This window comes from Syngnathus leptorhynchus, chromosome 8 (assembly GCF_054491065.1).
Source record: "Syngnathus leptorhynchus isolate UIUO chromosome 8, UIUO_Slep, whole genome shotgun sequence".
NCBI classification, from domain to species: domain Eukaryota; kingdom Metazoa; phylum Chordata; class Actinopteri; order Syngnathiformes; family Syngnathidae; genus Syngnathus; species Syngnathus leptorhynchus.
This window is the reverse complement of record NC_141202.1, coordinates 9,306,493-9,326,597: the sequence shown is the minus strand read 5'-3', so window position 1 is coordinate 9,326,597 and position 20,105 is coordinate 9,306,493. Positions and strand designations below refer to the sequence as shown.

The window sequence follows — 20,105 nt, the reverse complement described above, 5'->3', positions numbered from 1 at the left end:
AATCAATCAATCAATCAATCAATCAATCACTCTATCAATCACTCTATCTGTCTATCTATGAAAAACGCATATATGTATCAAATAAAGTGGTTAAATTCGAAAAGATAACTACAATGTATTATATCATGAATATATGGACCTAGTCTGCTTCTGTCAGGGCCATCACAGATGGTTCACTAATGAAAATACTGTCACCTTGTGGTCACTAAGTCAATTGGCCTGTGTTTACCATATACGTTATGGTCATACTTGGTGTTCCTTTTGAATGTTTAATTTGATTTTTTATTGACTTAAGTGGATGGATAAATGAAACAATAGTAAAAATAATGGAAATAGATGGTTTAAATCATATTAATATAAAATGACAATAGGGCATCTCAAAAATTTTATTTACACAAGTTAGGTCAAGAACATCTGTCAAAAAAAAAAACATAGTACAAACCAAAATCTCTTTAAAAGCAAGCTCATTGTTACTATTGAATATCCATATTTACCCTTGTATTACTGTCGTAAATTCAAACAAAAAACTGAACATTGTTGCTACATCAAAAATAATCAAAGATTAAACAAAAATGACAATGATTTGTATTTTAAAGTCTTATTTAACAGAACATGCATGACTAATATGAATGTTATGAAAAATATTAACAAAGGTTCATGTTGGTTGATTTTTTTCAAATATAAATTAATTTCTGAAATTGTGGGTGGTGGTGGGGTATAGTGGCAAAAAATTAAAAGTCCTTGATGAAGAAGGCTCCAGTACAAGCAACCAGAGTTGGTGTCAGGTTGAGTATGTCTCAGCTCAATGCTAAAAAAGTAAAATAACTCAAGGTGAACAAATAATGGTGTAATGACCGATCTTTGAATTACATTATTCATATAAAGCCTTATAAAACTGAAATAACACATTTCTAGACATTTAGTGTACCTGTGCTCCTATGGGATGTTCATACTGTTTGAAAAATCCATCTAGTTTGTTGAACTCATAAATTGGGGTCATCTGGAAATCTGTGCTCAAAGGAGGGATTCTTAGAGACTGAAGGAGCTGTTGAGAAGAAGAAAAGCAATTGTAGTTAAACACCAATACAATCGCAAAGCTAAACTATTTTTAAACGTATCAACTTGATTTTGTATTGCTGGTGACAAACTAATAAGAAATAAGTATAATAAATTTGAGGAACAAGCAGTTCAGATGATGAATGACTGAATGACTTAATGAATGTAAGGAACCCGTACAAAAACATACCATGGGAAAGCAAAACAACTTACAACAAAATTAACAGAAGGCAGGTCTGCATCGCGTATGGAAGGAAGGCTGACATCATCTTAGGGTTTGCAGGGAAGAATGATTATGAAGAATCCAAGATGTGTATAGAGTGTGTATAGAGTACAAAAAGCATGCAAGCAAGTCCATTTAATATAAAATACAAAGCATCACAAAGACTCATATGAAAGTACTGTATTTTTTCATAACGTTCATTCAGACAGTAAATCTCACTGTTGTATTCTGGTGTTTACATTTTAGTGTGTCTTGGATACTGCAAATAAACAATCCAATATTAGAATCAACAAAACACAAAATCTGTTTAGACTATACAAGCATTTGAATCTGTGTATGCATTAGATACATATCCGGATTTTGTCAAAACATAATAACTATGCATCTTGTTTAGTAGTGTCAAAAAAGATACAAAATAAACAATGTATTGAATTTCAAATAAAACAAGGAATACTGGAAAAATATTTTAGTTTGACAAAGAAATAGCATTAGTTCAGAAAACACAAATAAATGTTTCAAAAATTTTCGCCATAAAATAGGAGCTATGAAGCCGCTTTGAAAAAGCAGATACATGCTGGATATACTGAATGTTGAGGTTTTTTTTATTTATACTTTCAAAAAATATAATTCCTATATTTGTAGAAATTCTTTGTTTTCTTTATTTTCAAATTTTTAAATAGACTTGAGACATGGTTCCTTGAAACAACATGAATAGTCATGGTAGGGCTTGATTTGGTGGGCAAAATAAATAAATTACTCTGCTAATAATTTTTTGATTCCCCCCACAGAAAGAAATGAACAATATAATCGTACTGTTGATTTATTTGTTGAGTATGTATGCCAATTAACAAAGCTGTTGAAGGCAGATATGGCCAATCAAAACTTGCGGCTATAGCCAGTTGAGGAAGATGTGAAAGAAGAGGAAGAGTAGTTGACGCTGAAGCTAGAGCCTGCATCAATACTGCCTCTCCTGGATCCTGATCGGGAACCTGTCCTTGAACCCGACCGTGAACCATAAGCAGATCCAGAGCCACTGACATTGTAGGGACTATAGAGGCCTTTGCTAGACTGTGAAGAGGCCTCCAGAAGCCTCAGACTAGATCCTTCCTCGACCATGCTTCTGTCCATAGCATCTTTGAAAGTGATTTTGAGTTTAGTTTTTGGACATGTGAGGTATCTTGAGTAGGAATTGACATCTCTAAGTTTCTGGGCTGTGCGGGCATCGATCGTACCCTTCTTGATTGATTCATCCAGTGAGACTCTTCCCTCAACATCAGGCTCAACAAGTCCACCTGTCAGATATTGTATTTCAAGGAATCGCTGCCCAGCTTCATAATACAACCATCCCTTCTTCAGAGCTTGGGAGGCTGACATCCTCTCCTTAGTTCTGGGGTCTTCAAATCCATTGAATGCTTTTTGAGCCAGATTAAGACGATCTACCATAATTTTGTCAACAAGACCCCTTTCTGCACTGTCTGTCACTGAAAATCTCTCTCCACTTGAAGGGTCAATTATTCCCCCAGTACAGGCTTGGGCCTCCAACAGTCTTTGGCCAGTGATATTGTCTACCAAGTTTCTGCGAATGGCCTCAGTGATGGATACCTTCTCCAACGTGTCTATGTCCAGGATTCCGGCTATAGGGCCAGTCTCCTCTGTTGGATCATTCCATATGATTGCAGGTGGTTTTATGGAAGGAATTGGGCTCATGGGAGAGGAGAAATCAGAACAAGTGGTGGAACCAAATGAAGATGACCGAGAACGAAAGCCTCCCATGTTTCCGGAAAGCATGTCAGCAAACTCTGTGATGGACAGGTTTCCAGATCGATATGTTTCAAGGGAATTTTGGTCAATGAGGCCACGTGCAAGAGCGTCATCAACATCATATTGTCTTCCTGACTTCCTGTCAATAATGATGGATTTGACTGTACCATCTGAGGATGTCATTGTGATTTCTTCCCATTCACATTCTTGTTGAGCAAGCTCCAAGTAGGTCTGGTTGTCAATGAGTCCTCTCCTGTAGGCCTCATACACTGTCATTTCTTTGCCTGTATCTGGGTCAACAATAACAACTCTTCGTTTACGAACTGAGGATTTTGAGGAAGTCTTTCTCTCTCGCTTCTTTTGTTTAAGGAGAAGGAGAACCAGGCCAGTTTCAGGATCAGTAATGCATCTCTCCATGAGTTGCAGGTATGTTAGGTTCTCTTCAGTGTTGGGATCAAAGAACCCTTTAGTGTCATCAGATGGGTCTGTCAGTATTTCATTCATTTCCTCATCAAAGAAACCACGTTCATAGGCCATCTCAACTGGCAATCTGTGACTTTCCTCGGGGTCAATTATTCCACCAGTGGCTATCTGAGCCTCTAAGAGACGGATGCCATGATCTTTTAGGATGAGTCCCTTTTTCATGGCCTGGAAGAGTGATATTGTCTTGCCTGAATATGGATCCCTATATCCCGTCACTGCACGCTCCGCAGAAAGAAGTTTGTCTTTGAATTCAGGTCCAACAATTCCCATTTTCACTGCTTCATTAACAGTCAGCTTAAGGTTTTTGATTGGGTCAATAACATACCCTGTGGCTGCCTGAGCCTCAAGAAGTTCAAAGGCTGTGCCTGGCCTGATCATGTTTTTCTTCATGGCTTGGTAAATTGATAGACGTTCTCTTGTGTTCTCTATGAATACACCTGCAATGCAGCTTGTGCCCTCAAGGTACTTGGATAACCTATTACTGACCTCCTCCACTGAAATAAGACCTTCATTTAGTTCAGTGACCGTTTTCTGGTCAATAATTTGTGAACGTACAAGTTCTTCCATTGTGATTTGTTTTCTAAGGCCCTTGAACGTCAGTCTCTTGTCTCCCAGAGAGAGGAGACGCAACCCGCTCTCTAGCGTGCATCTCTTAAGTAGCTGTGCATATGACAAATTCTCATCAGTAACAGGGTCAACGAAACCTTTAACGTCATCTGTCAATCTCTCATTGGTTTCCTTGTTGATATAACCCCTCTGCATAGCAACGTCTGTGGGTAGGTGGAACTGGAATACAGGATCAATAATTCCTCCTGTGGCAGATTGTGCTTCTAACATTTTCAGAGCATAATCCTCTTTAACGAGATCTTTTTTCATCGCCTGGAAAAGAGATATGACTTTTCCGCTGTATGGGTCTTTGTATCCCGTAACTGCTCTCTCAGCAGAAAGTAGTTTATCATGGATCTCGGGGCCTACAACACCCTTACGAACGGCTTCATCAACAGTAAGCGTCTCATTTTTTACTGGATCAACAATGAATCCTGTCGCTGCCTGTGCTTCCAAGAGGCTAAGGGCAATTTCTGGTTCAAGAAATCCCCTGTTCATTGCTTGGTATATACTGATTTTTGAGCTCAAGTCAGTCTGGACTCCGGCAACACAGCCAGTGCCATATAAATACTGTTTTACACTATTCATCTCCATTATGTCGCGGATATCTCGTTTGCCCTGTTTAAGAAGGTTGTAAGTTTCCAAGTCAATAATACGGGCATTGTGCAGCTCCTCAATGGTAACTTGTCTCCTCATTGTCTTACATACAAGAGGACTCTCATTTCGAATGATCTCTCTCTGCTCCATGATTTCAATAATAATTATGATCATTCGCTCTTTGGTGATGTTTCCAGAACGATATTCATCGATAAGCTTTTGCCTCTGCTGTTCTGGAATCAAATTTGAGTTCATGATATCCCAGAGGTTTGTGGATTGATCAGCAACACCCTCAATCGGAATGTCAATTTGTGTATTGGCCAGGTCACTCTGTGTTTGCTCCTCCGTGAAGAGATACGTCTTCTCCACAACTGTAGGAGACTGAGGCTTTGATAGTGGGAGGATACACATGTTTGTATCTGGATCTCTTTTGCACTTGTCTTTAAGCTGTTTGTATGTTACATTTTCATCAGTTTCTGGGTCTATGAAAACCTTGTTTTCATCAGATGGCTGAGAGAGTGTGTTAGCCATTTCCTGACTGAAAATGTTCTTGTCAAATGCGACATCCTTTGGGACACGAATACTGTTTACAGGGTCAATTATTCCTCCAGTGACCATTTGTGCCTCAAGGAATGGCAGTGCTTGGTCTTTCAAAATGAGATCCTTTTGCATAGCTTCAAATAGTCCTATTTTGTTGCCTGTAAATGGATCTTTATATCCCGTGACAGCCTTTTCTGCAGAGAGCAGTTTTTCATGGAGCTCAGGGCCGACAAGACCAGATTTTACGGCTTCATCTACTGTCAAAAATTGTTTTTTCACAGGATCTACAATGAACCCGGTGGCGGCCTGAGCCTCCAGAAGTGAAAGACCCGTGTTGTGTCTGATCAGATTTTTCTTCATAGCCTGATAAATGCTTAACGTCTCTTGTTTTGGCTCTAGGAAAATGCCAGCAACACAATCTGAGCCCTGGAGATATTTCTTCACATGGGGATTCTCACTGACTTTTTTAGGTGTTGTCTTGCCATGCTGAAGAAGATTAAGTGTTGTTTTGTCAATTATTTTGGCCTCATGAAGACGACCTGCTTGTACGGGTGATCGGAGACCCTTGAAGTTTAGCTGTTCCTGTTTCTTTGCCTCCTGTTCATCTACAATTGTGATGATAATTTTAAGTATCTTTTCAATTGTTATTTTTCCAGACCTAAATTGTTTGAGCAGGTCAAGTCTTTGTGCCTCAGTTAGATAGTCAGAGTTGATAAGATCCCAAACGGTCATTTTCCTGCCCTTGAGTGGCCCGTAATCCAGTTCAATAGTTTCCTGAGTCATAGCCTCTTTTGTCTGGGCCTCACTAAGTGTTGGCTCTTCCTTTGCATTGATGGCCTCATTGGTGAGAAAGAAAAGCTGCAGACCGGTTTTTTCATCAGTTAAACATCTCTGGAACAGCTGTGCGTATGTGGCATTTTCTTTCATGTTGGGGTCGTAGAAACATTTGACTTCATCAGTTGGTTGACTTAGAACCCGTTTCGTTTCATCATCAAAATAATTTCGCTTGCAAGCGACATCATGGGGAACACGATGGCTATTGACGGGATCAATGATGCCACCTGTGGTCATTTGGGCATCCAGCAGTCTTATTCCTTGCTCTTTAGGAATCAGATCTTTTTTCATTGCTTGAAACAGAGAGACCGTCTTTCCGGTATATGGATCTTTGTAACCGGTAACGGCTCTCTCTGCACTCAAGAGCTTTTCGTGCAGTTCAGGACCAACAACCCCTGCTTTGACAGCTTCATCAACAGTGTACTTCTGATTTTCAACAGGATCGACCACATAGCCTGTTCCTGCTTGGGCTTCAAGCATATTTAAGGCAAGTCCAGGTCTCAATATGTCCTTCTTCATTGCCTTATAGAAGGACATGGGCTCCTTTGATGACTCAGTAACTATGCCTGCAATGCAATTTGTGCCTTTAAGAGCTTTGTTGACAGGGTCCATTTCAGATACCTCTTTGACAGTCTTATTACCCTTTTGCAATTTGTTGTACAGGTCTTTATCAATAATTTTGGATTCAAGGAGTTCAGAGGCAGGAACCGGTGCTCGAAGACCACTGAAGTTGATTTCATTCTTCTTTTCTTTTTCTTCTGCCACAGTGATTACAATCTTAATAATTTTTTCAATTGTGATCTTGCCTGTCTTGTACTGACGGAGAAGATCTTTCTTTTGATCTTCAGTAAAGTACTCCGAATTTATTATATCCCAAATGGTGACAGTCTTTCCCTTGAATTTTCCAAATGGAACAGACACAGTTGTTTTACTGAACACATCCTTGGTCTCTTCCTCTGTGTATATACTTGAACATTGTGCAGCTTTATCTGTGATTGGCAAAAGAAGCAAGCCGGTTTCGGGGTCAGGTTTACATCTCATCATTAGCTCAGAATATGTCAGTGGCTCTTGGGTGCTAGGATCAAAGTAACCTTTAGCATCATCTGCTGGTTTTTCTAAAGTCTTGTGCATTTCTGAATCATAGAGTCCCTGTTTATAGGCCACTTCTTTGGGCACACGGTGACTATTGACAGGATCAATGATGCCCCCTGTTGCGATCTGAGCCTCAAGGACTCTGATAGCATGATCATGTTCTATCAGACCCTTCTTCATTGATTCAAAGACAGATATTTTGCCCCCTGTATATGGATCTTTGTATCCAATAACAGCTCTTTCGGCTAAAAGCATTTTATTATGTAGCTCTGGGCCAATCAAGCCTTCCTTGACAGCTTCATTAACAGGAAGCTTTTTATTATTAATGGGATCCAGCATGTAACCAGTTGCTGCCTGAGCTTCGAGAAGTATCATGGCTGTGCCTGGAGTAATTTTTTTCTCTTGAGATGCTTGGTAGATTGACACCTTTTTATTCGATGGTGTCAAAATACCAGCAATGCTGTTCTTTCCTTTGAGAATGGTTTTGAGGTGTTCTTTGTCACCAAGTTCTTGAACTGTAGTTTTACCATTTTTGAGCTTATCAAAATCTTTCTTTGGTAAAAGACCTAATTCGAAAAGTCTGCTAGCTGGGACTTTTTCACGAATACCATCAAAAGATAATGGATCTGGTTTCTTCCCCACACTGTCTACTGTGTCACTGGTATTTTGCCCATTGAAAACATTGTCAGCCATAGTAACTTTGACAGTCTGAACTGTCTCCATCTGCTGGAGTTTCTCACGCAGTTTCTGGTTCTCTTCTGCTAGGATTCTTTCCTGATCCAGTCTCTTCTTTTCAAGTTCCTGCATTTCTTTTTGCTTGTTTATCATCTCCTTTTCAGCTTCTTTCTGTTTATTAAGAGCAGCATCCATAGTGGCTTGCAATTTCTTCTTCTCTTCCTCCATTTGTAGTCTTTGGCGCTCTTGTTCATCTTTCAGAGCTTGTGCCTTTTTGACTTCCTCTTCAAATTGGTTCTCCAATCTCTTTTTCTCATCTTCAATGAGCTTCTCTTTTTTCAACAACATTTCTTTTTCTGTAAGGAATGTTTGCTGGAGCATTATCTTCTCATGTTCAATTTGTTTCTGCTGCGCATCAGCCATCTGGCAGGGAAAAAGCAACAAAAAAAACAAGTCAGTAAAAGGAATTTTTTGGGCTGCATATATGTTCCTCACACCAGTTTTTGTGTCACAAACCACCACACCAAACACCATACAGTGCAATCTGCTAATGCATGATAATTTATTTTATGTGGATTCATTTTTTATTTGATCAAACAATTTGTTTTTCAACTTGAAGAAAGTAACATCTTTATCAACTACTCTATATACCACACCCCATTTAGCCTGCTATGAGTAAAATCATTTTTTCGGATGGAATAAATTGCCCAGTTTTTTATATACATAATCCCAGAAAGTCTAGTTTTGTCCTACGGCATTATCCCAAGCATTTACTATAACCATTTGCTGATAAAATGAAAATGGTTGTTTCTGTAAAATTGATATTACTTTTCACATTCTAGGTTACACATCCTAATTAGGATTTACCGCTGTGTGATATAGACATATTTTTTAAACAACAATATAATGATGTGATCCCTAGAAATGTTCCATGGCATGACACGTTCAGGGTGGGATGTGCATGAGCACAGTGCACTGCAAAAATAAAGTGAAACTAAAAATCAAAGATGCATGGTTAGTTTAATCGAACAAAAGAGATAGGAGAAATTGGAAGAAAAAAATGGGTTAGTTTTGAGAGTTAACAATGGCATAAACTGCGTTGTTATGCCATTTTGACACAATACCTCTTTAGACTTATTTTGAAGTTCTTCAGCTTCTCTTTTCAGTCTAGCCTTCTCTTTCTCAAGCTCTGCGATAGCTTTGCGTAAGTCACCGGCTTCTTTGCTGTTATTTTGTCTCTCAAATTCCAGTTTTTCAACGACTGTCATTTTTTCTTTAGTGGCAATTTCAGTTTCATGAAGACGGGACGCTATTGTGTCAGCTTGTTTCTTGAATTTTTTCGCTTCTTCCTCCGCTTTAGCCTGGGCTTCACTGAGCTGAGAAACTTGGAGCCTTAGTTTTTCTGCCTCTGCTGCTATCTCCAATTGCCTTTTTCTTTCGGCTTCGAGGGATTTCTGATATTCCTCCGTTTCCTCTTCCAGCAGTTGCTGCATAAGCTGTTTGTCCTCAAGGAGCTTTTGTGCTTGCTGTTGAGCCAAGTTCTTCTGCCTCTGAAGCATTTCTGCCTCTGCTCTAAATTTCGATGCTTCCTGAATGGCCTGCATCTTTTCTTTGAGCATTTTGTCCGCAAGAGCTCGTTGCTGATTCAGGTCTTCTTCAGCAAGCTGCCTCAAGCGAGCTGCCTCTTGTGCTTCTACACTAAGTCTTGCAGCATTCTCAGCAAGCATTTTCATGTTTTCAGCTTCCTCTGCAAGGAATTTCTGAGTGTTGTCTTTGTCTTTCTTGATGAGGCGCTGGTTCTCCTCCTCAATTTTCATTTTAAGCTTCAGGAGCTCTTCCATCTGAACTTTTACTTTCAACAGTTCATCTTCAACCTGGCCTTTTTGTCTGACAGCATCGTCAACCTCATCCTTTAAGCGATGCAGCTCTGCATCGAGTAGAGACTTTTGATTATCGGTCTCATTAAGCTGAAGTTTAACTTTTGTGAGCTCTTGTTCTACGACAAATTTCTGCTTTAGTGTTTGCTCTGCCAGTTTTTTGTGCTTTGCCATTTCAGCATCAGCTTGTTGCTTCTGCTTCAATGCTGCGGCTTCAGCTTGGGCAAGTTTAGCGGCTTCAAATTCGGCTTCCTTCCTCAACCTCTCAGCATCTTCCTGGGCTTTGGCTTGGTTTGTGGCTTCTAATTCAGCAGCCATTTTTTGTCGCTCTGCTTCCTCCGCTTGTTGACGGAGCTGTGCTGCTTCCCGTTCTGCCTTCTCCTTTGCAGCCTCGGCTTCTTTAGCAAGCATTTTGGCTTTCTCATATTCGTCTTTGAGCTTCTTCTGCATGATACTATCCTCTTTCTGTTGAGCGAGAACACTCTGTGCTTGCTGTTCCGCTGCAGTGCATTTCAGGGCAGCTTGTTGAGCTGCTACAACTTGTTTTTCTGCTTCTTGATCAGCCAATTCTTTTTGCTTCCTGGCTTCTTCTGCCTTCTTTTTTAGTCGCTGAAGTTCATCCTGAGCTGCCTTGCACTGTCGAGCTGCCTCTTCCTCTGCGGCAGTTATCATCTTAACTTTGTCCTCTGCTTCCCTCCTCTTTCGCTCTTCCTCAAGAGCAAGCCTTCTGAGTTTTTCAGCTTCTTCCTCTGCTTGGATCCTGCTGTGTTGTGTTTCCTCTGCGATATTTTTCAGCTTATTTAGCTCGAGTTCCAGATCGAGCTTTCCCGACGATGCTTTCTCAAAGTTGAACTTGATGATTCTGATCTCTTCTTCGACAATTCGCCTCTGTTTGAGTGTGTCGTCCACTATAGCTTTTTGTCTCTCCATTTCAGCTTCAGATGACATTTTCAGTTGAATGATCTTCTCTTCAATTGCTTGCTTGTGCTGATTGGCTTGGTCTTCTAAAGCTTTCCTCTGGTAAGCCTCGTCTTCAGCTTGCCTACGCAGTCTCTCATTTTCTGCTTCTTTTTCTTTCAAAGCAATTTCTGCCTCTGTTTTCAAACGGGTGGCCTCGCTGATGGCTGCAAGCTTCTCTTTGAGAATCCTCTCAGCCTCTGCTCTCTGACGAGCTGCTTCATCCTCAGCAACTTGTCTTTGATGCTTAGCCTCTTCAGCAATTGTTCTTAGCTTGCCCGCCTCTTCGGCCAGGTCCCTCATCTTGGCGGCCTCTGCCTCAAGAAGCTGTTTGCTCTTCTCTGTGTTTGACATGGTCTCCTTTTCTGCCTTTGACTTCAGCTGTAGGAGTATATCCATTTCGCTTCTAACTTTGGCGAGTTCGTCTTCAAGCTGTTTTCTCTGTTGTTGAGCTGCGATGACTTCATTCTTCAGACGGTAGAGCTCGTCTTCCAGCAAGGATCGTTGTTGTTCTGCATTGTCAAAGTCTGCCTTGAGACGAATCAGCTCCTGTTCTGCAATGAGCTTCTGCTGTGCTGTGCTCTCGGCCATCTTCCTCTGCCTTTCGAGCTCTTTCTCAGCCATGTCTCTCTGCTTAAGGGCTGACTCTTCAGCCTTTGCTCTTTTTTTAGCCTCACGCTCTGCATCATCCTTTTGTTTCTCTGCTTCTTCTTGTGCAAGATTCTTTTTGTGGGATTCTTCTTCAGCCTGGAGCCGTAGACGAAGGGCCTCATTGGCTTTTTGTCTCCATTTCTCAAGTTCCTTTTCGGCCTCTTCTCTAGCCAATTCTGCATCTTCGTGTTGTTTCTTAAGGCGTGATGCTTCTTGTTGCAGTTGAAGGACAGTACCATGCTCCTGTTTGAGTGATTCTTCCAACTTTGAGGTCTTTTCCACAAAGGACAAGTGTTTGCTCTGGAGCTCAATGGCAGCACTTTTCTGTGCCGCCTGATGAGCAACTTGGATTTGTCTTTCCTTTTCGATTTCGGCTTGCTTCACTTGCCTTTCTGCCTCTTCTGCCTGCGATTTGAGCATTTCAAGGTCATCTAGTGCTTTTTGTTTTTGCCTTGCTGCCTCCTTTTCTGCCTCAAATTTAAATTTGAGTTCCTCCTCTGCCATACGCTTTTTCTGGGTCTCTTCAGTAACCTGTTTGCGTAGCTTTTCTGCTTCTTCTTGGGCAGCCTTCCTCAGTTTCTCAGCATCAGCTGCTCTGTCACGAAGTTGCTGGAGCTCAGATTCAGCTGTAGATTTTTGTTTTACTGTTGTTTCAAGTTGGATTCTTATAAGACGGATTTCCTCTTCAATCTTTGTTCTGCTCTGAAGTGCATCATCCACTTGCTGAGTTTTGTCTTTAATTTGTTGCTCTGAAAGGTTTTTGAGCTCATGAAGTTCCATTTGGACATTGTGCTTTTGCTTTTCTGCATCTACAGCAGCGATTTCTCTCTTATTAACTTCTTCCTGCATTTTGAGTTTCAATTCTTGCGCCTCTTTTTCAGCCTTTTCAATGGCCTTTGCATGTGCTTCTGCTAACTGCTTTTGTTTGTCTAACTCAGCCTGCATTTCTGCCATTTTTTTCTGTTCTTCTGCTTTGAGTTTCTTTGCAGCTTTCTGCATTAGTGGAAGCAAATGGTAAAGAAAAGATTATAATTGAGCATGACACGTGGAAGGTAACAGTTTACATTCACCAGCTCTAAACAGTGCGGGTTTAACATTGTAATTACAATGGTAATCACAACATAATCACACTGGAATAAGAGCAATGCAATGTAATGTATTACCAGTGCAATGTTAATGTTAAAAGTCAGCTAACAGAACAAGTCAAAGATCAACGTCAGATGCAAAGTACAATTAACTGAGGTTAAATTCACGGTGCAATGAAATTAATTCATGACAAGGCAATTCAGTGAAAATGGATGAAGTTTTTTGTTAATGGATGGAATGCACATTATTTCACAAAAGGAAAAATCACATTGCATGCAAGAATATTGGTCTTCCACTCATAAAATAATTTTAAATTTGCTGTCTATGATTACTTAATATCACAATCCTACAATAGTAGTGAGGCTGTATAAATGTAATTTGATGTACAGTTGTTTAAATTATTTATGTACCATACCAAATCATATATATTCAGTTTTTAGTATATATTTATCTGATGGTACTTTTTTTTTAAATTAGGGTTCTTTAAATCACTACATATAAACCACACAACAAAATGAAAAAGAAGCAAAGGAAAGTCAAAGTGAAAAGGCTTCAGAAAATTCCACTGTTAGTCAGGACACCAATTATAAGTATAAAATCCCCTCCACTCAAATATACCAGTAGGATTGATTTACAGAAGTTCCTTGAATAAGTAAGGCTCACATGCTCCCATGTTAAGTAACTAAACGTTCACTCTTATAAGTTTCTTGCATTTGTCTATTGACTTAGCTTTGTTATGTCTTTTTAAGACTAGGGTATGACTATAACTGGAAAAAAATACTGTATTTTATCACACCAGTCACCAAAGATGTCAAAATGATGCCATGTGGTACAGTGAAAAATGGAAGAAAAAAAAAAAAAAACAATCCATGTGAAAAAAACATCACCACTAAACATTTACCTCTTTAGTGCTCAAACAAGTTTAAGCATTCATCAGGGCAAACCACTGGCAAGCAGTTAAGAGAAGCAAACAAACACACCATTAGGGTAAGAATTTAGAGGTAAGAATTCAAAAACCCAAACGTGTGAATTTGACAAAGAAAACCTAAGATAGTGGGAAATAGAATTCAACTGTCTATAAGCGACCGGAGTTACAAATACATTAATAAATAAATAAATAAATAAATAAATAAAGTGAGAGAAAGAACCTCCAGCTAATGGGACAAATCATCCAATTTAGTGACTGTAAATTTAACCAAAAAAGAAAAACATACATACTTCCATACTTCACCCATTTCAGTTTGAAGCACCCAGTAATTTCATCGTAATCGCTCAGATAGCAGTGCTCTATCTATCAAATACCGTTTATCCATTTGTGTGTGTGCGTGCTTGTGAATGTGTGCTTGTAACATGAGCGTCAGTATGAAACACTCAGACATTACATGAGTGTGTGGTGATGGGAGGATACAAATGCTACTAGTTTGGTTGATTAGCTTGTTGGTTAAGGTCATGTTAAATTTTAGTTTGTTTGGCATTTTCAGCAAGGTGTGACGCACCTCCTCATTCTCCAGGCGTTGCTGTGCATCAGTGATGAACTTGATGTACTGACTGGTCAGAGTCATCAGTTCACTGTATCGGGTCCTCAGTGTTACATACTGGTATGGAAGAAGAGTCACATGAATAAGGATGTTGTTTTAAGTCAAACACTGATTAATATGTGGTCCTGTAACATGTTCATTACATACCTCCTGAATGATGTTATCAGATGTAGAATCCAGTTTTGTTTTCTTTAAAGGAGAAGCATGAGGCTCCACTTGAGCTTTATAGGCAACCAACTGGAGTTCATAGTCCTTTTGGAGGGGAAAACATACACTGGAGTTAAAGTCAATGAATAGGTGTGTATAAACGGTACTGTAAATTTGGTGATGTCAGTTTTACAATTTTCACAATAAAGCAGAGGGAAGTCACAGTACGTATCAGACATCACCAGTCTTACACTACAATTCGTAAGTTGCTCGTAAGTCAAAGTAAAAGATCGTAAGTCAACATTTTGGCTTCTCAGACATGGCCAGCTGTCTGAGAAGTGAAACACGTGCTCTCTGCTGTGAGTTTGAAACCATGCCACAAGCAACATGGGAGGTGTTGAGGACAGCTTTAGGGCTATGTCGCTCTAAATAGAAGAGGTAGAAGAAGCTGGGAAAATAACCCAGATCCATCTTCACAATCCTCACAGGTCACATATAGACAAATAAGGTTAAATTCACATGAGGGCGAATTTAGAGTCTTCAATTAACCTACCATGTACGTCGTATGTTTTTGGGGGGACTTTAGGATGTGGGAAGATGCTTGAGCACCACAGGGAGAACATACAAACGCCACAAAAGAAAGCTGGATCCAACATTCAAAACCCAAGTCAGACTTGTGAGGCAGACATGCTGAGAAATAGCTCACCATCTGCCTTATAACAAACATTGATAACACGACACTGTTACAGTATTGGCCTGTTTTTATTCTGTGGCATTTCAACTTAGCAACCACATGTCAAAGTGAGGGAGTTACAGTTTTAATTTTATAATACGAGTGTCTCATTCTCACCTTGATTGTGTCAATGTACGCTTTAGCATATTTCTGACACTCATCAACTTTGCCTTTGTTCTTCTCAATCTCCTCCAGTAATTTCTGTTTTGGAAAGCAGGATAAAAATGAAGTTGAACTCAATTGTTTTATGCAATGACAATGCATTGGGCTGGTGGCAAAAATCTGCATAAATTACGGACCTTTTCCAGGGACAGTTGCTCTTTCAGTGTTTTGCTGTCAGTGATAGGCACGGTCTGGATCCTTTCTTGCCTTTGCTTGGCGTCTGCTATCCAAGTGATCAGCCAATCATAACTGTCACGGTAATAACCAAGCTGCCGGCCGAGCTGCTCAAGCTCTCTCTGGCGAAGGTCAATCTGCGTGAACACGGCCTTCCACCGGTCCTGAACGCTAGACTGAAGCTGCCTGTAGTGGTCCAACTCAGCATCGCGCTCACTGTGCACACGACTCATCTTGTCACTCACAGTAGAGGCTTTCTTTAGTTCTTCTTCGAGAGAATCGAAAACTGGCTGTTCAGCCTCTGCCTCATTTCGGATTTTCTGCATTTTTGAGACCAAAACAGAAGTGGGAGGGTTATGCAAAATGTCCACAAAATTAAATCTTGACAAAGATTAAGTTAAATTTTCAATGTGGTGGGAAATGAGGTACACTGGGTAGTGAAATACATATTTGTTATAGATCTAAAATTCACATGTGATCTATAATGAGGTATTCTTTTGTATTTTCTGATTACCTTGAGCTTTGTACGGTACGTCTCAACGGCTTGGATGTCATTGGGCACAGTGTGGGCTTCACGCAGGTAGTCCTCATACTGCTTGAGTACACCCTCAGCACCCTGACTGTTACGAATGACCATTTCCACATTCTTGAGCCTGGTGCGAGATACAGTGAATCAGTTGAAAGCACACCAACGTGGAAGCAATAAGAGCTGCTGTGTAGAATTGTTTGAGAGTCTCACTTCTCAAGATAAATGGAGGAGAGCATGTTGGAGTGATCCATCTTCTGAACGGTGAGGTCTAGCTCAGAACGCAGCACAGGAGTAGAAGTAGATTCCTGTGGGGACTTCAAGATTTCTTGTGCCTTCACTGTCAGCTTATCAAGGTCCTTTTTGAGACCCTCAAGCTCTGTCTGCACTTTCTGTAAAACAAAGAGTCAAATATATTAGTTAAGATAGAAAATACATTCAACTGGGTGGATATGGGAGATGTAAGAGGTGGATGTAAATTGGAACTCTACTACAACAGCTCTCCTATTTTTCTCTTTAATTTGTACTTTGCCACCCACTATTGACATTTAATGGTTGTGGGTCATGCTAAACCATTGTGGATTGATTTCTGAGTTTTTGGTTATGACATTCTTTGGCATTTTGTATGGTTGTTTGTTGTTTACAACAGCTCAGTTTTCACCGAGTAAAGAATATGGGCTTGACTGAAATATTGCTGCTTGTATATGACACTATAAATGAGAGGCTATAAGGACACCCCTGTAAACATGGAGCCAAAAAATCTATCCCTCAAAGGCTAGAAGGAAGGATAAAGATGTTGCACTACGCAGAACCAGACTCACTTCTTAGTATTTCAGTATGTCAATGTGAACAGTAGTGTCAATTAATATTCTACTTTAATGGTTTCTGTACAAAAGCAAAGACGTATAAATGCTGCATCTATTGTTTAAACTCTGATGCACATATTCTACTGTAACTTTGTGTTAAAACAGCAAAAAGAGAGCAGCATACCTGCTGGTTTACTGTCTTTTGAACGCATTCTTTCAGAGGGTCCTTTTCCATTGGTTTGCGTATGCGAGTGACAGTCTGGGCTTCACAGTCCTCAATTAGCAGTCGTAGGTCCTTGAGCTCTGTGATGTAGTTCTTACACAGAGACTCGTTTTGTTGACCTATGAATAGGAGTGTAGATATCATTATGGGTGAATAGAAAATAATGTATTCAGACAAAATAGCTCGTTAACTCACAATGAGAGCACATGCAATTCATGTTCACACCATATGCACTCACCTGTAATGAGGACTAATACTTATATAAAAATATACCTTTACAATGTTATACAACTCTTTGATCTCTTTCAATTTTTTAAGGGTACGAGCATACTGCCTATTTCCTTTCCGTACAGTGATGTGCCCAATGAAAAAATTTCATTCAATTAACCCAGAATTGCAGGCAGTAATTGTAATGTGCAGACTTTTCAGTGGAAAACACCATGCAGTCAATCATCTACATCTATTGTAGTACTTTCACAAAACCATATCCATGTCTAATCTAAAGCTTGGAAGCGTAACTTTACATCACTCACCTCCGAGCCTAACAACCATTCGCCCTGGAACATGAATTGAGAAGATAACATGTCTGCTCTATATAGTACAGTAGATAAAATGTATCCCTTCCGTCAGACAGATATTTTAAGATGTGTACCTTTCTCCATAGAGCGAAGCAAGCTGTCAAAGTGTTGGGTGGACTTGGTGTAGTCTCCCTCTACGTGTAGGCGGTCATCAGGTCCAAAAAGCTGAGAGTCCTGGCTGTCACGCATGAAGTCCTGGTAGTGGATCTCCAGGTTCCTCATCATTTGTCTATATTCGTCTGGTTTCATTGACTTTAACTGGAAACGATAGAGGAAAATAGAGATAAGTAGGTGGAATTAAAATCTAAAATATTGTTTGTCTATGTGAAACAGCAGTAATTGTAATGCTGTTGAAATAATGAGTTTTAAATCAATGTGGGGTCACAAATGTTTATTTTTTTACGCAAACTGCAAACCTAATCCTCAGACAAATCCTATTTTTAAGATACTAGCAGAACTCTGTTGTTCCCATATATCATTTCATTTCATTTAAATGTAATCCTAAAACACACAAATTAAACAATATAATAAAAGTTTATCCAGCAGCCGAGACACACACCATGGTGATGTTCCACGAGCGAATCTGTGTAAAGTCCCTCATCAGGTACTGCCAGGATAGCAAGCTCTTCATGTTGATATAATATGTCTGCCACATGGACATCATCTGCTGATGCCCTGTTTCCAGACTGTGAGGAGGAGGAGGAAGGTACATTTACTTTCACATTACTGCACTGCGGCCTCAATTAGACCTTAGGTTTAACAATCAACGGAATCTTTATATTTATAAACTGCGCTTTTTTTGGGTCTCTCACCTGGACACACTATCCATGGCATCCTTGTTTACTGGAGGAACCAGGAAGCAAACAGATGGCACAATTGCTTCATGTCCAGAGCGACTCAGAACCTTCCATTTGAAAGGCTGGGAGTTGTTGAGGAGTGCACACTCGTCGCCTTTATGAACAGTAATCTGTGAAAGAATGGAGAATGTAAGCCTAAAGTGGCTCTTTGGTTGATCCATGTAATCATTTTGCATACTGCGAGCAATCCTCACCTCTTGTTGTTTGAAGTCACAGACAGCTTGAATGGGCTGTTTGCCTTTGATGGACACGGTGGGGTTACGTGGTTTCAGCTGGATGATGGAACGAGCTCTTTTGTTCAGGCCATTCACGTGTGTCTTGAATTCATTCAACTGTTCTCGCTCTTCCTGTTGACATTGAAGCAAACTAAATTAAAACCAGGTGACAACCTGATTGTACAATAAAGTACGTATGTGCAAGCAATCATCCCTACCGCAGTATCCTGCAGCAGATCCTCCAGGCGTGTGGCTGTGGTAGAACGATCACAACTGTATTTCTTATTCATGGTCTCCTGCATCTTTTTCATCTTGTTCTGAGCCTCTTTTACATCAGCAAAGAACTGCAATGGGAGTACAAAAATATTCATTAATCCATTTTCAAGTCGCATCTTTATATGTTTGTTTTGTTCACCGTCACAGTTCTGTGAAAATATTTCATGAATATATTTAAACTTGAAAATCTTTACGGAAATATCCATTTTAGGTCATAATAAAATCATAAATACCTGGTAGTAAGCTGTGTTTTCTTTAAGATGAGCCTCAATGCAGCAACACAGTTGCAGTATCCAGCTCCACTGAGTCTGCAGGGCACCTGTGAAGGCCTGGGAGAGAGCAAGCAGTTATGATGATTGCGAGTCAAAAGTGCATTTTTGCAAATGTCGCTGTCTAAAAGTTCTTGATGTAGTCACCTCCACTGTCTTCTTGCCAGGATGACCATCTTTGATAAACTTATCTCCTGTAGTCTGGATATCATTGACTTTTTTCTCCCTGTGCTCCAACTCTCGCATAAGAGCCTGAAGGGTAAGAAGAAGAAAAAAAAACACATTAAAATCACGTTAATTATTCTCAAATGCTGAATTAAAGACCATTAGAGCAGGTCTACTTCAGAAACACACCGAGTAGTTGTCTTTCTTTGCTGCCATGTTGGTGTTTTGGTCACTCCAATCAAAGTGAACCTCCTCCTCCTCTTTGTCATTTAGCCACATAAGCTCCTTGGTCGCTGCACTGACAAATGCATGCAGTGAATCCAAGTTCCTCAAGCGGGACTTTGAGGAGTTCTGAGAGGAGAAAAGTAATCGAAAAAAATGCATCAGGTTATATTCAAATAATTGAAAAATCTTAAAGGCATGTACCAATTCAGGAACATGCATATTTATTTGCCTATTTACCAGGAGTTTGCCATAATGAAGATCCAGTTTACTCAGGTACTCTCTGTATGCGCCTTTGCTGGCAGGGGATAGCTGGTTCTGAAACCCCCCCCAAAAAAACACTCAACAGAAGCTCATCTGAATGAAAATAAATGGGAAAATAAAAAAAATAAAATGAGTACCTCATCAGCCTTTGCACGTTCGATCTTTGATCTGAAGTCTTCCACTGTCTGGTGCAGGCCTCTGTGGCTGCCAAGCTGTGACTCTACAGAAGGCAGATCTGAACCCCACTCAGCTCCGTCGATGCGTCGTTGATTCTCCTCCACCCAGGCAAGAAGATCTTGGACATAGCGCAATGTCACGTCATCCAATTCTGGCCGTACTTTCGACATAGTAGTCTTCTGGGATGTTTGTGTCAAGGCAATCTGGGAAGACTTCAGGCGAAGGTTGTAATCGCTGCGCAAGTTGACTAGACGCTCGTGTAGGCTGTAGACTCTGGGCAGAAAGAGGATCATGTATGGTTATTTCGTGACCAATACTTCCTGGTAAATGCAGTT

At 40.2% G+C, this 20,105-nt stretch overlaps 1 protein-coding gene across 8 annotated transcripts in view; it reads right to left on the bottom strand.

The window, feature by feature from the left end:
* Positions 1–372: 372 nt before the first annotated feature.
* Positions 373–20,105, bottom strand: part of LOC147052300 (plectin-like) — a 92,268-nt gene continuing 72,535 nt past the window's right edge. For all 8 annotated transcript variants that reach the window (XM_085918875.1, XM_085918879.1, XM_085918871.1 and 5 more), the window contains 21 exons: positions 19,731–20,043; positions 19,570–19,647; positions 19,297–19,458; positions 19,090–19,194; positions 18,907–19,002; positions 18,616–18,741; positions 18,377–18,529; positions 18,138–18,292; positions 17,885–18,011; positions 17,400–17,583; positions 16,709–16,866; positions 15,932–16,110; positions 15,707–15,845; positions 15,156–15,512; positions 14,974–15,057; positions 14,124–14,228; positions 13,935–14,033; positions 8,992–12,345; positions 1,270–8,290; positions 929–1,045; positions 373–808 (listed from right to left, as the gene is read on the bottom strand). In XM_085918875.1, the coding sequence (XP_085775001.1) occupies positions 2,156–8,290; positions 8,992–12,345; positions 13,935–14,033; positions 14,124–14,228; positions 14,974–15,057; positions 15,156–15,512; positions 15,707–15,845; positions 15,932–16,110; positions 16,709–16,866; positions 17,400–17,583; positions 17,885–18,011; positions 18,138–18,292; positions 18,377–18,529; positions 18,616–18,741; positions 18,907–19,002; positions 19,090–19,194; positions 19,297–19,458; positions 19,570–19,647; positions 19,731–20,043 (12,109 nt within the window). In that variant the 3' untranslated portion in view covers positions 373–808; positions 929–1,045; positions 1,270–2,155. The remainder of the gene's footprint in view (positions 809–928; positions 1,046–1,269; positions 8,291–8,991; positions 12,346–13,934; positions 14,034–14,123; positions 14,229–14,973; positions 15,058–15,155; positions 15,513–15,706; positions 15,846–15,931; positions 16,111–16,708; positions 16,867–17,399; positions 17,584–17,884; positions 18,012–18,137; positions 18,293–18,376; positions 18,530–18,615; positions 18,742–18,906; positions 19,003–19,089; positions 19,195–19,296; positions 19,459–19,569; positions 19,648–19,730; positions 20,044–20,105) is intronic.